Source organism: Bos indicus x Bos taurus, chromosome 6, assembly GCF_003369695.1.
Source record: "Bos indicus x Bos taurus breed Angus x Brahman F1 hybrid chromosome 6, Bos_hybrid_MaternalHap_v2.0, whole genome shotgun sequence".
NCBI lineage: Eukaryota > Metazoa > Chordata > Mammalia > Artiodactyla > Bovidae > Bos > Bos indicus x Bos taurus.
In genome coordinates, this window is record NC_040081.1 from 22,441,714 (window position 1) to 22,459,612 (window position 17,899).

At 40.9% G+C, this 17,899-nt stretch overlaps 1 protein-coding gene across 2 annotated transcripts in view; it reads right to left on the reverse strand.

Moving 5' to 3' along the window:
- The window catches only part of NFKB1 (nuclear factor kappa B subunit 1), a 122,879-nt gene that overhangs the window by 17,313 nt on the left and 87,667 nt on the right, over positions 1–17,899 (reverse strand). For both annotated transcript variants that reach the window (XM_027543963.1, XM_027543962.1), the window contains exons 10-15: positions 15,501–15,592; positions 13,399–13,537; positions 7,315–7,458; positions 5,558–5,647; positions 3,394–3,579; positions 1,769–1,910 (exon numbers count right to left, since the gene is read on the reverse strand). In XM_027543963.1, coding sequence (XP_027399764.1) covers positions 1,769–1,910; positions 3,394–3,579; positions 5,558–5,647; positions 7,315–7,458; positions 13,399–13,537; positions 15,501–15,592 — 793 coding nt within the window. The remainder of the gene's footprint in view (positions 1–1,768; positions 1,911–3,393; positions 3,580–5,557; positions 5,648–7,314; positions 7,459–13,398; positions 13,538–15,500; positions 15,593–17,899) is intronic.

The following is a 17,899-nucleotide window of genomic DNA, read 5'->3' on the forward strand; positions in this document are numbered from 1 at the left end:
CCTGAAGTCTGATGCAGACGTGATGTATGTATACCAAGAAAAAGGTCGTACTTCAAAAACTGCCTAAAAATTTCCATGTGTAGCTCAGCATTTCATAGCAGAAGTACATTCTCCCTCCCCCATAAATTTTCACACCCTCATGGGAATTTCCCCAGTACCAGAAGTTTTTATTTTTTTTTTCATTGTATTTTCTGTGATGACTAATGGCCACAGGATTCAGATTAATAGCCGAATACAATAAGCTCAGTGAAAACAAGGACCTGAGCTGTGAAGGCTCAACGCTATTCCTGTCTGCATTCTTATGAGGACTCTTCCTTGGTCTCCCCAGTCTCACCTGTCTGGCTTCCCGCTGTGGGGAGTCCAGAGGGAGGGCGAGCTTTTGTGAGAGTATTTGGGGGCCTGGGAGGGGATTCTAAGGATTCACTTCCTGCCTGGGCAGGAAAGGCTCCATCCCCAGCCTCTCCATGTATTTCCAGGTCCTCACACACGTTTGTACCTTTGCCTCAATGCCCCCACTTAAATGCGTGTGCCTGTATCCCTTTTCACAGTCCTCCCTTCAGACACCCGCGGTCCCTTTCTAACTCAACATGCACTCACCTTTCTTAGGCTCATCAGCTGGTCCCTAAGAATGTCATCTGCAATACTGCTGTCCTGTCCTGGTTAACTGCTTTCTCTTGTGGTTATATGCTACTGAATGCTAACTGGATTATTTAACCCTGTAAAACACGTTCTGCTGTGGATGACATTACACAACGACGGCTGTGCTGGTTCCTCCCATACTGTATAACAAGGCCAGTGGTTACACCACATCCTTGGTTACACTGCAAGGAATGAGAACAAAGGTCTCTCTTTGAAACCCCGAGGTTGGCACTTTCCTAAAGCATTTGGTTCAGTGTTTAAACTAGGTTTAAGACACAGCACCCAAGAGCTCTTCCAGAGAGAAGGATTTCTCACTGTTGATGCTATTTTAGGGAAGGTTTTGAGCAAACCACTTGACTTGGACTTGAGAGCTGCTGTTGCTTGCTATTTTTATCAGCTTTTGAGATTATTTTAGAAGTCTCAGTGAGAGGATGAGGAGAACTGTTTTAGAAAGGTCCCTGCACTTATGAGCCCTGTAATAGCAGAGGTGGGAAGCATGGTGGTGGAAGGGCAGATTCCCACACCACGTGGGTGAGAGCAGTTAGAAGAGTCTGGTCCAGTCACAGACTGGTGACCGTGAACACAGGCAGTAGAGAAGGAACTGTCAACCGGGAGAGAATGACGACGGCCTCTTAATCATTTTGTCATTGTTGCTCTTGTGCTGTTCTCTGTTGGGTTTTTCCTTGAGATTACTGTTACCACAGGTATGCAGTTGGGATAATAAGCACTTTAGACATTTGGTAAGACCAAACTTTATTACATTATTCCAATAAACAAAAATATTCCAATAAACAAAATGTTTATTAGATATTATTCTAAATCTTATTCCAACAAATGAAGCAGGGCTTTTCAAAAAGTACCATTCCCCACACACATCTTAGTTTTCTAACCCAGACTGTTGTACTCTTAGATGAGTAACCAGCTATTTTAGAACTCAACAGGTGGGAACCATGGGATAGAGAGGCAGATCACACCACTCAGCCTTACTGCATTCTTTTTCTTGAGGGAATGCTTCAGTAGCAGGATCCAGTGACTTCAATCAATTCATCTCATCTCTAGCCAGCATGCACACAATTCTTTTCTCTCTTTGTCCCTTTAAAACACCTTGTTTACAAAAGTCCTGACTTACCTGTCCCCGTTCTCATCCTGCACGGCAGTGAGATGGCGCTGGACGGCCAGCAGCATCTTCACGTCTCCTGTCACTGCGTAGTCAAAGAGGGCGTTGGCGTGCTGCTTGGCCAGCTGCATAGCCTTCTCCAGAAAGAGGTTATCTGCAAGGCAATGATCACAGTCACAGTTGAGTTTCCTACACTTGCTCTACAGGAATGGCATGCTTGGGGCCAACACCGTCAGCATCAGCACTCTGAGACCCTGCGACACATTGATTTAGTGGAAAATGCTCCTTTCAGGGCCCTCCCTGGTAGCGCAAATGGCAGAATCCAGCTGCCAATCCAGCAGACACAAGTTTGATCCCGTGGCCACGAAGATTCCCTGGAAGTGGAGTCTTTTCCTGGAGAATCCCATGGGCAGAGGAGCCTGGCAGGCTACAGTCCATGGGGTCGCAAAGACTCAGATGCGACTGAGCGAGCACGCGCACACACACACACCTTTCAGTGCTTTTGGACTGTGTTCACTGCAAAAACCACAAATGGATGTTGGCTCACTGATAAATATAGAGGTTGATCTCAAAAAACCTGTCTACAATTTTTTTGGGGAAAAGAAATTCAGAAATGTCTGTTATTTTAAGGGGAATAATCAATCTCCAAATAATGTTCACTGGATTTTGCCACAGTTTTAAATAGTCAATCTCTTGGGGAAATAATCCTTCACTGGAATCTTAAATGAGTCTCTTGTTGGGCAGGAAGAGTCAAAAACCAGTCTCTGCCACAGACAGACAGACTCTCTCTGAGCCACTGGTGTTTGTTAGGTCTTTATTTTTATCGTCTGTGACTTTGTTTTATTAATTTTTACTGGGGTATAGTTGCTTTACAGCCATTGGTGTTCTTGTAAACTTTGCTTCCTGAAGGTCAGTGGGAGGAAACTTGTGGCTTGCAGGCCAAATCCTGTGTGTGGCCTGTTTTTTATGGCCCCTTAGCTAAGCATGGTGTGTACATTTATTTAAGAAAAGAAAAAAAGAACATGCAGCAGAAACCCTATGTAGCCCCCAGTTCTACTTATTTACTGTCTTTCTCTTACAGAAGAGGTCTTCCAAGCATAATCTGGGATGACCCAGACTCGTGGCACATACCCTAATGGGTACTGGTTCCAGATTTTCGCTGTCTCTCCTAATCCTAATTCTCCAAAGAAGGCAGTAGCATAAAGGGAAAAGTTCCATTTTCAGGCGAAGTTCCACCTCAGTGTGACAAGTCAAGCTACAGTCAGAGAAGGGAGACTGTCAAAATTATGCAAACTGCTCTCTATTGTCTGTGGTGGAAATGATTTAGATTATCTCTCCTGATACCCTAAAACTGCATGACATGACTGGAGAAGCATATGTAAATGTCTGTACTTTATTGTCAGAGATAACACTGGGCAAATGGAAACCCCAGTGTGAATAAAATGACCCGGCACAGGCTTTTCGAAAGGCATACCGGGCTCCGAAGAGCACACGGAACCCGATGTGGATGTGTCATCTTCAGTCTTCAGATCAACAGGAGATAAACCTGTCTTCTGAAACAGGTTCTCCACCCAGACCTGACTCAGCCCTCCCCAGCCAGTGCCACGCGGCCCTCCATCCTGCACGAGCTCGCTCACCCTGGAAGCTGCGGTTCTCTTCCTTTACTCCTACGGAGCACGTCAGGTTAGCTGCAGTGCCCCTCTTGCAGGATCCTCCATCTTGTTCTGTGGTTTCTGTTACTTGCTCAGAGAGATTTACAACCTCTCTGTCATCACTCTTGCCACAACTTTCAGGGTCATTTTTAGATGGGGTGTCTATGGTTCCTAAGATAAAAGCCAAAAAAAAAAAAAAAAAAATCAGCCTTTTCTCAGTAAAATCTATTCAGTTATAATTCACTGTTTCAGCAAAGGTCAGCCAAAGGTAGAGGCAGGTTTACTGCAAAGCGAAAAGAAAAACAGTTAATTTAAAATTCCTTTTAAAATGATCTGTTTTCCAGGACATGTTAACACCTACAATGTCACTAACTGTTGATGTTATTTTCTATTGAAATTGTGGAACCTAGGCAGCTATTTGTTACTTTTGTTTATTTTCATTCTTATTTTCCTGAAGAAAGAAACTTTGTACAGCTTTCAGTGCAAAGACTTCAGAGCCATTCTTTGTATTATACTTGGTTGCCTCTTGGCTATATAACTTATGAGTGCAAATCACTGAACTCTTTAACAACAGTATCACAGAGAATAAATCATAATGGGTAAAAATTGTTTAAAAAATGGTCATAAGTAACCCAGTTTGAAGCTATTTTAAAGTCACTTCCAGAAAACTTTTTTTAAATTGAGGTATAATTGACATATAACATTGTAATAATTTTACATATACAATATGACAACTCAATATTTGTGTAAGTTGCAAAATGATCATTACAATAAATCCAGATTAACATCTATCAGTGTATAGAGTTACAAATTCTTTTCTTGTGATGAGAACTTTAAGAGCTTAAAAAACATATTTTTACATTTCTAAAAATGTACATCTTATCCTGTTTATTTGGAAAGGAGGAAAATGAAGTAAAGCTCTTCTAGGAATTACAAGGAAGTGGCATTTTTAAAATTCTTGAAAGCAGAGCAGCTATTTTCCCCATCCAGTGCTCAAGCAAATTGTGAAGATGTGGTCTAAATTCATATTCTTCACTGTGGGAGCTAACCTGTGCAGTTTCTGATCATCCTCATTCAGGTCTCACTACACTATATGACAGCTACTATGAGAGCACTGAGGTTTTACAGGCAGACCTGGTTCAAATTCTGGTCCTGCCACTAACAAATAGGTACCTTCAGTGAGTAAATGGTCATCTGTGAACCTTGATGTGCTCTCTCTATAAAATGGAGAAACTAATATTTTCTTTACAGTGAGTGGAATCAAGAAGATGATTAAAACATGTAAAAGCATCTGACATCTTCAACATCTGTTGAACACACAAGAAGACCTTTTTGTATTCTTTTTTCAATAGGTACACTGGAATTGTACATCGAAGAATTGATGCCTTTGATCTGTGATGCTGGAGAAGACTCCTGAGAATCCGTTGGACTACAAGGAGATCAACCAGTCAATCTTAAGGGAAATCAACCCTGAAAACTTGTTGGAAGGACTGATGCTGAAGTTGAAACTCCAGTATTTTGGTCATCTGATGCAAACAGCCAACTCATTGGAAAAGGCCCTGATGCTGGGAAAGACTGAGGGCAGAAGAGGGTGTCAGAGGATGCGATGGCTGGATGGCATCACCAATGCAATGGACATGAACTTGGGCAAATTTTGGGAGATGATGAGGGATAGGGAGGCCTGGTGTGCTGCAGTTCATGGGGTTGCAAAGAGTCTGACAAGACTGGGCGAATGAACAGCAACAACACTGGAATGGACATGTAATATGAAGCATGAACACATGAACAACTGCTAATTAGAGGGTACATTTGATGAGAAAAGACCATCCCTATAAAATTCTAAATGTCTTCAAAAGTGTAGTATTTGATTAAAAAAAAAAATAGAGAGAATAGGTAAGTTTGGTGATGTTACGTTTGAATAGGTAAGTCTCTTTATGCTTTTTCCTAATGTTCTTATCTTTCCCCTGTTCATGCCACGTACAAAGTAAATATATAAATATAAACAGAGCATCAGGAATAGAATGTCTACTCTCCACAGGAAATGATAGTTTTGGGGAAAGAAGTTATTGTCTTAATTTATTTGCATTTATTAGTTTTCAAGATAATGTTGTGTTAGTAATGACTGGGGGAAAAAAAAAGCGCTACTTACCATGCTTCATCCCAGCATTAGATTTAGTGGTTCCAGTATGGAAGGTAATTCCGCCATACGTGGGGAATCCATAGTGGGGGAAGCCATACCCTGAAATGGCAGGTGTAACAATTGAAACCTCATGACAATTGAAAAAAAAAAGCCTCCCCCCCATCAGGTGAGCACAGGCTTCGGTGTGTCTGACACGTCGCTTCTGTTGTGAGTTAGTAAGACGCATCACGGGGTCGTGGGATCCTGAACATTCCATTCTGGCCTGGCTGACAGTCTGGCCACTTGGGCAGAAGCCAGACTCTGGGGAGTGTGCAGAAGTTCATATCTGAGGCCTCCCACTCCCTCATGGTGGGGAGAGCCTAACGGCGAGGGGCTACCACCCAGACTCGGACTGGCGGACACAGAAGACAGTGAACTAACCTCTGGAGAGAAAAAACTGAACCAAACCAAACACATCTACCGACTCCTCAATAGAAACACGCCCCCACTGGTCACTCGCATGCCTCTTTTGGTGGAGGCGTAAGCTGGTAAAACTCTTTGGGGTAGCAGTGGGTATCAGTCATACTCTGTGACTTAGTAATTTTACTTCAAAGAATTTAATTTACAGAAGTAAACTGGAATAAAAGAAAAGCAATGCGGATAGCGGAGTTCAGTGCATTTTATATAAAAAAAAATTAGGAAACAATGTTCAAGTCACTTGATGAAATATTATGAATCATTAAAATGATACGTAACAATTATGCTTATGTAAAATTTATATAACCATGGAGAATGCTTATGTTAAACTGTTAGGAAAAAACAGCTTACATAACTCTATAGACAATCATGTGAGAATAATGAATAGGTCATATGACTAAATGGGTTAAAATAATATATACAATGAGGAACACAGCTATGCTTGTATATGTATAAATGTGTATGTATATGTATAAATATATATTATATATATACACAAGAAAATTAAATAGCTAATCTGTAATGGCAGGATTTTATATATTTTCAACTTTTCTATAATATAGCATAAATATAAAATGAAACCTTTTCAACGTTTCCAAAGAATACCAAGACAACTGTATCCGCCTCCTCTGCCCTTCAAAAAAACATGAGGTGGTAATATACCAAAATGTTAAGAAGTATTCTTTGGATAACTGATTTCATGACTTTTTTTTCTTCTTACAGTTTTCGGTATTATCTATCTACATATTCGCAAAGAGTCGGACACGACTCAGCGACTAAACTGAACCAATCTACATATTATAAATTCAACATGTGTTTCTTTGAAAAAAGTTTACTGGGAAATTTTTCTTTTTTGGCCATGCTGCACTGCATGCAGGATTTTACTCCGACCAGGGGTTAAACCCATGCCTCCTGCAGGGGAAGCATGGTCTCAACCACTGGACTGCCAGGGAAGTCCTGGGAAATTTTAATGAATGTTAATACATCATGTTCAATGGAGTTCCCTGGTGGTTCAGCAGTAAAGAAATCTGCCTGCCAACGCAGGAGACATGGGTTCAATCCCTGGGTCGGGAAGATCCCCTGGAGAAGGAAATGGCAACCCACTCCGGTATTCTTGCCTGGAGAATCCCATGGACAGAGGAGCCTTGTGGGCTACAGTCCATAGGATCATAAAAGAGTCAGACATGAATTAGACCCTAAACAATAACAGTCATGTTCAGTAATGTCACAACTACTCAATGCATCGACAAGGAAATCTAGGAGAAGGAAATCCACCCTCTCTGATGCGAAAGAACAGCCTTGGTTCATACCTGGGCCGGTACTTCCAGCACCCCCACCTCCACCACCGCTGCCAAACATGCCCCCGCCTCCGGCTCCAGCACCGCTGCCACCGCCGAAACTGTCCGAGAAATTGGGCATGAGCTTCTGTCGTTTCCTTTGCACTTCCTCTTTATCTGTATTTAAAGGAAGAGAAACCAAAGGAGAAGAGATTGATTCAGTTCCACTACTGGCCACAGAAAGAATATTGATTCTGATGGTATTTTTAAACATCTTAAAGGGAAACAGAAAACACCCAAGGAGGAAGAGATGCCAAATTTCAAGAAGCATTATATTTATTCCAATGAATACGAAGACCAAGAACTAGCCTCAGAGAGACCACAGAACAGTACACACCCAATTCTTTCTGGAATAGATTAAGCCCCCCATGTCATTCAAGTTAGTGAGACATTAGACTGCCCATCAGAGATGGAGATACTGAAAAAACTGAATGAGAAAAACACTACTGAGCATTTTCACATGGTCATACAAAACAACTGTTACTAATCAGCTAACATTTACTATGCATCTACAGTGAGCTAAGTGCTGTGGATAAAGAGAAGTATGACATCATGCCCTTGCTGTCAAGAACCCTCCAATATAATTTTAAGGTTTAGGGGAAAGACAGAGAGGACACGATAATACTATGTATGTTAAATTCATGGTGCCAACTAGGGTTCCAGGAGTTTAAGGGAAGACTTCGAGGGAGTACCCATGAGCTGGAAATTCAGGAAAGACTTCCAGAATCAACCTTCCATTAGCAGGGGGCAAAGGGAAGATGCTCTGGGGAGGGGATGCAGAGAGAAAGAAACAAAGGGACCAATGTGCGCTGCACGCTTATGAGAACAGCAGGGCGTCAGTTTAGCTGAAGTGGAAATTTTCTACAAGGAATTGGTGAGAATCGGGGCTGAATGGGACCACATTGTCAAGCACCTGGACTGTGAACCTAAGGGATTTAATTTACAGGCAGGAGAGCCATGCACTGTTTCTGAACTGGGGATGCTGTGGACAGGGTGGTGTTTTAGGAAGATCAGTCTGGCACCAGTGCATGGGTAAGAAGCAGAGACAGGACAGAAAGTGACAGAAGCTGCTCCTTGGTGGTCACCATGAGAATAAAAATGGGTGGATCCCAGAAAGACAAGAGAGGGATCTGTAGTCGTTGGTGACTCATGAAATGCGTGAGGCTAAAAAGTTTAAGACCACTACTTGACTAAAATGCAGTGATGCCCACTGAGATTTTTGACTGTCCAGGTTTGATACTGTTTAGACCTTTCTCCCTCAGTCCTCATGTGATTGCTCTATTTTTCTCTCGCTTCTCACCAGCCCCATGGCCCCTCTGAGTTCTGCCAGCGCCTTTGTGGTCTATCGTTGCATTCTTGTTTCTTCTTTCTGTTTCCCTTTCTTTACCTTCTCTGATTTTCCCACCATATATTTTTTTCTCCCTTCTCTCTTTTGAAACAAAGGAGTGAAAGAAGCTTTTTGGGTTTTGTTTAATAGGGTATTCTTTTTTTTTCAATCAGCAGCGCAATACTTAACAATTGTCCTATTTCTGGTTCTTCAGGTCAGTTCTGGTAATTGTTTATGTTCAGAAAGATCTTCAAAATTTCTAATTCTGTGGTTGTTTTAGCCGTCTCAGGGCTAGGAAGAATGCTGTTGTTTACTGATTATCTCATGAACATCTAAGGGCAGTTGAAAGATGAAGCAGGGGAAAGTAGGGTAGCAAAGTATACTTTAAAAATCATCTTTTAAAAACAAATCCTGTCCAGACTCAGGAAAACAAAAGCCAGCATGGGTCAACTTTGACGAAAACATGCTCCCACTAGAAAAGGGTGACTTCAAAGTGGAAAAACTTGAACAATTTCCTTATCAAAAGGTTTTGGACAGATTTACAAAATTTCTCCATAGAGAAATTTGTATCATAACTAACAGAATTATTACTCATCCTATAAACTGTTGATCTTACATGAGATATTTGTTCATCAGTAATATGAAATACAAGAGCAAACCAGACAACACATTCATCTTCAGAAATAAATACCCACTGACATGCTTTCTAGCAAAGAGATCATTTGGTATTCCTTTTGACTTATAAAAAGGGACAGTCACTGGTTACATCATTGTAAAATGGGAATTTTTAAGAGTCAATTTAAAAAATATTAACTATCCTACAGTCATTAAGATGTCAGTGACAAGAAACAGATACAGTAAACTCCACAACAAGCTTTTTTAAAATAAAAGAACCTGCAGTCTGAATTCCTACGGACTTGAACATGGGGACTTTCACGCTGGGTTCACACAACCTTGTGGTGTGTTTCTGACAGTGGACTGTGGGATGTACTATGAAACATCAACCTATTCTAAAAGGGCTCAGTACAAGCTCTTCTTTACAGAAGAGGAAACCAAAGCTGGGATGTTAAGGGACTTGTAGAGGTCAGGGCAGAGTGAAGATCAGATGCAAGGTCTACTGAGCAGTCCATTATGTCATCGCTTTTTGGGAAACACTCTAACACATCTTCACTTCCTTTAACAAAGGATGACTTAAGAGAACAGCTTAGTTCACAAAATGTCGGTACAACTCTAGCCTCTACCACCTTTTGCTGTGCATGTGCCTTAAAAGGACCTCATTCTTGCTCTCTGGGTCCTAGTTTGCTAGTAAAGAAAGATGTCTGCATTTATCCTGACCATCCCTTTCGTAATTGAAAGATTGCAATCCTATTTCTTCCTAATCCCTATCTTTTCAGACTGAGAAGTCATTTTGGTCTTTCTTTGCTTTTGTATAAAGGCTCCTCAACTATCTTCTTCCCTTGCCAACCATCCCTCTCTTGATTATTTTGATTGTTTCCTTGGACCCAACCATCTCCATGACATTTGAACGAGACACAATGGCAGTGGCCATAAAGGGTGCAGAGTTCAGGGCTGGATGATTCTCTGCAACAAGAGGAGTATTACATATTGCTTTGTCTATTGTCCTGCTCGGTGGCATCCAACAAGTTACTAGTGTTTGGGATAAGGACGGCAAATTAGTGGGTCAATCAGTAACTCAGGTCTCAGATATTTAATAAACACCTTCTGTGTGACATATATTGTTTGAAATGTAGCAATAAACATGAAAGACCAAATCTGTGATCTCAAGAACATTCTTTCTACTAGAAGTACAAATAACAGGCACATAAATTAATCGGTAAGATAATTTTACATATTGATAAAAATAAGTGAAGAATATAAAATGAGGTAATGAGCTGGACAGTGACTCCAGGAGCTGGGGGCAGTGGAAGGTATGTTCAATGACTTCTGAGAAATGAAGACAGTGATTCTTTGGGTTGTATAGTTTGGATTCATTTCCATACAGTTACTCTGATGCTAAATGGCCTGCTACTTTTCCGGCCAGTCACAGGTCTGGTGTGATTATTTCCCCTTGTGATTAGTTCAACCTGGGATTTTATAATCCAGAAGTTTTTATAGACTAAGGTAATTTGTTATCTTCAATAAAACACTTCTAATCTCACAACAGGGCTTCCCAGGTGGCGCTAGTGGTAAAGAACCCACCTGCCAATTCAGGAGACGCAAGAGATGTGGGTTCAATCCCTGGGTTGGGAAGATCCCCTGGAGGAGGGCATGGCAACCCACTCCAGTATTGCCTGCAGAATTCCATGGACAGAAGAGCCTGGTGGGCTACAGTCCACAGGGTCTTAAAGAGTCGAAAACGACTCAAGTGACTTAGACCACGAACACCATTTCGCAACTCAATCCCAGTACGTACTGGCCATTCTTTCTGTGGAGCTCAACTATTAACTCTTATTTTTCCAGGTGGTTCTTTTCATACTATTTGTATAGATGGGATTTTTAGTCAGTGATAGCCTGGAAGGTAAGTGCTTCTCGCACAGAAGTGAAGTTTTGAACTTTCAGGAGACCCCAACCCAAGACAGCTCCTACTATAATAGAGTAGCAATAACAGTAATAGTCTGATCTACCTTGCTGTATCCATGCACAGATACCACTGGGAAAGAGACTCAGGCAGCCTAGAAACCAAGTTCAGCTTTGAATATTTCTAGGCTCATACATGCGTAGGTAGTCTGAGTTGCCTTTATTTAACCAATTCTCTGTATTGGAAAAATTGGCATTAACTGGAGCATGTTGTGAGGGAAGAAATCATTTTTTTTTTCCCTCAGAAAGTCCAAAAAATTTGCCCTGTTTCTGTTTTGTGTCTACTTTTTTAGAAGGATGTTAATCCAAAGCGGGCAAGTGAGGAGAGGTGACCACTCCTGGGGAAGCCAAGTGGGCAGGGCTTGCCACCTCATTTTGCACAGAGCTGCTCAGCTTTATACACTGGAATTTCACATGAAATTTTATGTAGAGATAAAAAAGGAGATAAAAAAAGTCTTCTCTGCTGACAGTGTTTTCAAACCATCAACAAAATGCTCTATGAACCTGACCCATCTGTGGCGATGTCACAAGCTCAGAAAAGAAGAATGCACGGAACCATTTTCTAAATGCTCCTGCCACAACATGAATTCTAGGAAAAGCAAGCCCTCTTAGAAGATCAGCCATCACATGCTGCCATCACAGGATCAGCGGGCGTGTGCGCTGCTGCTGCAGCACCTTTGCGGCTTCCAACCTCAGCCAGGACCTGGGTGCCTCGTCCCTCCCCACTCTCACTTCCCCCTAGTACAGGGCCTTCTAATTTTGTTTGTGCCACAGCTTCTTTTGCAGCCTGGATCTCTTCTTAGGATCATAGTTTTCAGTATGTAAAATAGAAAACAGAATTACAAAGAAACCCAGTTGTTTTAAAGTACATTTCTATCCATGGACCTGCAGAGGAGTCAGTGGACTCCAGGTTAACAAATACTCTTGGGGCCTGTTACACTCTTTTTGAGAGGATTCTCATGGCTGAATTTCCCATTCTGCCCGCTTGGATTCCAGTCCTGTCTTTTGAATGGCCTATTTGGAATCTGCCACAGGAACCTAAAATGCAACGTGATTTAAACTGACCTCTGCCTTTGCCCACCCAAATCTACTTCTGCTCCACTGATCCTTCATCAATCCATCCACATCACAATCTTCCCAGGTGAGAATTCCTAGAATCATCTATGACTCCTGATTTTCTCCTTCACTTCTTACCCCAACTAACAGCTGGGTCCTCCTGACATCATCACTGCGCTAAGATCTTCACTAACCTCTCTCTTTCTTACTTGGATTCTTGCATTATTCTTCTGACTCACTGCTGCCCAGACAGTGTCTTCAGGGTCTATGTAGAGAAGGCAGAGGCATCATTCTGAATCTAAACTGGCTTGGTCCTTCCCCTTTCCCATTTCAAAGCACAATTCTGTAGGCTCCAATCACAGCACCCCAGAGCCTGGCCCTACCTTCCTTCAGGAGTCCATCTGGGTGCGCCTTAGCCTCACTTTTCTCTGAACATACACTAACTGTTCCTAAGCCAGGGAAACCCTTTCCTTCTCTGTGGCACACTCAACTACTGAAAGACATGCCCAACTTTCATGACTTTGAAGAAGCTTTCTTCTTGTGGCTTCTTCAGAATCTAGGGTTCTCTCTCCTTGGCATTATCCTATGTTTTTATGGCTGTTTTACTTTCAGAACTACCAAAATAATAATTTGCATTATAGCAATTTAAGGAGACTATTTTCTCTCCTTCTTGAGGCATCCTTCGTGGGGAATAGAGTGCTGCCTTACCATTGTTATAGCTCTGCACTGCATGGTGGCTGAGTCTTCTGTGACTCAGTGAGGCCAGTGGCTGATTCTCCTATTCAGCAAGCCTTACATTTTCATCTCAACTGCCTGACCCCTGAGTTATTCAATATATGATAGATTCTCAAATTCAAAGAGAAATTTTAAATGCTCAACCCCATATAAAACTCGGTGGAAATAACATTATTTTAAAAGGCTAGACTTAATTCTATGACCCTAAAATCATATATTACTTCTTTCTTCTCTAAAAAGAAGTACCATGGACCCATGGACCAGTTACTAGGAGGCTGGTCAAAGGAGGTGACTGCCTGACCTCTTCTGAACAGCCTGTCCTCTTGTTGGAACAAGTGCAAGTGTTTAAATAACCGAGTTACCTTTGATTTCAGGATAGTAGAGGAAAGGTTTTGGTTCGCTAGTTTCCAAATCAGATTTCCTCCGAAGCTGGACGAACACGGAGGCTGGTTTTGTAATGTTGACATCTTTATACTTTGGAGTTTTGAAGACAATGGCAAACTGCAGGATACAAAGATCCAAATGTTGGAGTAGGACTACATTTCTTTTACAGCAGTGGTACTCATTAAACACATTCTTTATGCCCAATGCTTAGACACAATGTCTTAAAAAAAAATACAACCCTAGAGAAAGTTCGGACAAGGCAATGGCACCCCACTCCAGTACTCTTGCCTGGAAAATCCCATGGATGGAGGAGCCTGGAAGGCTGCAGTCCATGAGGTCGCTGAGGGTCAGACACAACTGAGTGACTTCACTTTCACTTTTCACTTTCATGCATTGGAGAAGGAAATGGCAACCCACTCCAGTGTTCTTGCCTGGAGAATCCCAGGGACGGGGGAGCCTGGTGGGCTGCCGTCTATGGGGTCGCACAGAGTCAGACACGACTGAAGTGACTTAGCAGCAGAGAAAGTTACAACCTTGGAATTCTATACCCATATATTTTTATTAAATTGCCAATGTGAAACTGAAATATATGATTATGCCAATGTACTGCAAATCCTCATTAGTTCACTTGTCTAAAGTTTCAAATGTCTTTCAGTATAAATAAACATGTGACATTGCATACATCCTCTTTTCCAAATTAGCCTTAAAAGCCTCCAAGATTATTTATAGCAATATCATAAAGACATAATGGAAAGAGAGAGAGGAGCATGGCTGGTACCACTACTGGCCTCCTGGCCAGCCAACAACCACAGCAAAAAACGAAACCCTTAAGGGAGACACTGTGACAGGGTCAGCATATGTGAGGTGAGGATGGCCAAGGCTCTAGACACACGCAGGGCATCTAACACCTCTAAGACAGCCTCCTTGACATCTGCTAGTATAAGAATAGTCAGGTTTAGTTTTTTTTTTTTTATTTCATCCACAAAATTAATGTTTAATCTAACAGTTATGCACAGAACCTTCCAGAGTTTCTTTATGCTATGTAAACATGAACACAGAATCTTTTTTATATACACTTTGTTTCATATCTATCTTTTAAAAAATTTCAGTGTTGTATCTTTGAGACCTTTCCATGTTAGTCTGTATTCATTCTTTCTTAATAACTGTACAATATCCCCTCACATTTACTTAACTGGCCACTAGCTGATGGACATTTGGATTGTTTCCATTTTGTGTGTGTGTGAAAATTGTATTCCTCAATCACTCAGAGTAATTGTTAAGATGTGGACTGACCATTTTCATCTCTTTGTCACATACTCAGTTGTTTCTGGGAGATCTTGATTTATCATGATGATATCAGCCTCAACTAGAAGACTCCTCCTGTCAACACTCTTCATTAGAATACCCTTTTAACAGGTCTCCTCATGTTACTCTGGGAGAATACCGTTAAAGACTAACTGTGTTTCCCCCAAAGTCATATGATGAAGCCCCAGTAGTGTGGCTCTATTTGGAGATAGGGCCTTTATGGAAATAAGTAAGGTTAAATGATGTCATAAGGGTAAGGCCCTGATTGGATAGGATTAGTGGTCTTAAAAGAAGAGGCACCAAAAAAGAGAAAAATAAAAAGGAGAGATACCAGAGAGCTGCTTCTCTCTCTGCCACGTTAGGACATAACAAGAAGATGGCTGTCTGCCAATGAGGAAGAGAGCCCTCATCAGGAACCAACCCTGTCAGACCTTAATCTGGGACTTACAGGCTCCAGAACCATAAGCAAAAAACTGCTTTTGTTTTATTCACTCAGTCTATGACATATGTTATTAGTCTGAACAGACTGGTGAAATACGTAACACATGTCTACTTAAGGATTTGAGGGTCACAGCCTTGCATCTAGGTGATCGGATACCTGACAGAGCTCTACCCATTATTCTAGGTAACTTTTCTGGAACACCTCCAAGACACAGTGCACTTTGATGAAAGTTAAACTTACCATTTTTCCTTTTTTATACTTGGAATCTAAGTACTGAATTTCAACAAGGCAGAAAACGTAGTACCATCTTCCTTACCATCATCATCCACTTACTTGTCTATGAACATCTGTGGGGGAAAAATCTCCAAATCCTTCCCAAATTCCACCGTTTTCCTCCTCTTCATAAAATCGAATCTGGATGTCATCTGTAAACAGTCACGTTCCGGTGTATAATTTCACACAGTATAATAACATTCATAAATGTGATGAAAAACAAAGCTGGTTCAAGAGTCTACCTACTATGTACTCCACCTTTTTTGAAAGTAATTCATATAAAATAGACTTCTAAATTATTTAAAATTTTGAGTAAAATTTTTTTGTTACCATAGTAATGGGCCCCACGTTTCATTTACAAGGACAGAATTCTAGATTTACCTATTCAATCTGAGTTTTCTCTTAATCAATCTTTGACTTTCCCACTTCTCGAACCCTAAACCAATTCACTCCCCAGGAACATGAAAGATAGTGAAGAATATCAGAATCCCAAAAGGTGGTTCACCTTGATACAGATTTATATAATAATATTTAACTTATATAAAGTTTACTATTTGGCAGACACTGTTCTAAGTGATTTTATATGCATATATTAACTGATTTCATCTTCAACTCTGTGATGCAAGTATACTATTGATATCCTCATTCTGCAGAAAAGAAAAAGAAACTGGAGTTCAAAGAGGTTAAGTAACTTATCTAAGGTTGAACAGTTAGTAAGGGGAGAGACCAGGATTTGAACACGGACACTGAAGGTTCAGACTCCAGGCTCTTAAACATCCTACTATGCTACCTCTCTACAATATTCTAATAGTCCCTATTGAGAAACTGCTAAATTACGTGTTGGTCTAGTCCCTTCGGGTTAAATTAGAATGTCTTAATTTCACACTTTAGTCATGGATTCTACTCCTGCAGAAACACTACAATATAACTCAAGTGAAGCATCTCCCTGGCTTCACTTCCTAATTCACAGGGAGGAGTACACTATGGACTTGCAAAAACTAAATGTATATTTCTATTTAAATAGAATTTTAGAAATATTAGGGTTGAGTAAGACATTCATAGGACTACCCTGGACCTAGTTATTCAGATTCTTTAAGCTGGGTATAAAACTTCTCTTAATTAGCTATTTCAATATAATGATGATGACTAAGAGTCACATTTACAAATAAAGGTACTTAGATTGTGTTTACTCATAGTATGCACACCCAGGAATCTGGAAATGTACATTACTTGGATAGAATTGGCTAAAAGAAAGCTGATACCAGAATCTGCAGAGAAAGCGTAAACATTTTGGGGACAAAGATATACACCTTTATCTTAAAATCTGATCTCATTTTTTCTGACTTTTTATCTCAGAGGATTTAGCCTCAAAGGACAATTTTCTTTTTATAAAGCCATAGTTCTTTAAATAGGAGCTAAGTTTCCAGTTATACAGCTGCTTACTCTGAAAATGCTCATTAGAGTAAGCAGCTGGGTAACTGCTTGTAGTGAGTGTATCTTTATTATGGTATACCTTTCATGGTTTTAAAAATGAGTAAAGCTTGAGAAAATAACAATCTCTTTCTGCTTTTCCTAACTTATAAATCTTGTGCTATACCTACTGCTACTACTGCTACTGCTAAGTCACTTCAGTCATGTCCGACTCTGTGTGACCCCATAGACGGCAGCCCACTAGGCTCCTCCGTCCCTGAGATTCTCCAGGCAAGAACACTGGAGTGGGTTGCCATTTCCTTCTCCAATGCATGAAAGTGAAAAGTGAAAGTGAAGTCGCTCAGTCGTGCCCGACTCTCAGCGACCACATGGACTGGAGCCCACCAGGCTCCTCCATCCATGGGGTTTTCCAGGCAAGAGTACTGGAGTGGGGTGCCATTGCCTTCTCCGGTGCTATATCTAGTGAGAGATAAATGCCAAGACCTTTGCTGAAAGCGAAAATTATGAAAGAAATATGCTCTGAGACTTTTCTTATAATGCTTATTCTTTCTTTTTTCTTAAATGACATCATAGTGTCATGTGAAGATATCCAGAGAAACTCTCAGTGTTGCAACAAAGCACTGTTAAGAGAAAAAAATTAATAATTTTACACTATGTAAAACACTTATCATGCGCATGTGTGTGTAAGTGGGCTATTACTCATTTATTTAAAGTTCACATATCGAAGTTTAAAAAAGCACTGAAATATCACTGATTACAATGATCACTATTTTCTTATTTCTCTTTATAATAAGGGAGACCTGGGTTTGATCCCTGGGTTGGGAAGATTCCCTGGAGAAGGGAAAGGTTACCCACTCCAGTATTCTGGCCTAGAGAATTCCATGGACTGTATAGTTCATGGGATTGCAAAGAGTCGGACATGACTAAGTGACTTTGACTTTGACTTCACTTCTGTTGAAAATTTTAAATGAGTTAGTTGTGTTAAAAAATAACATGGACAACTTAATTTTGGAAGAGATGAAATGTAT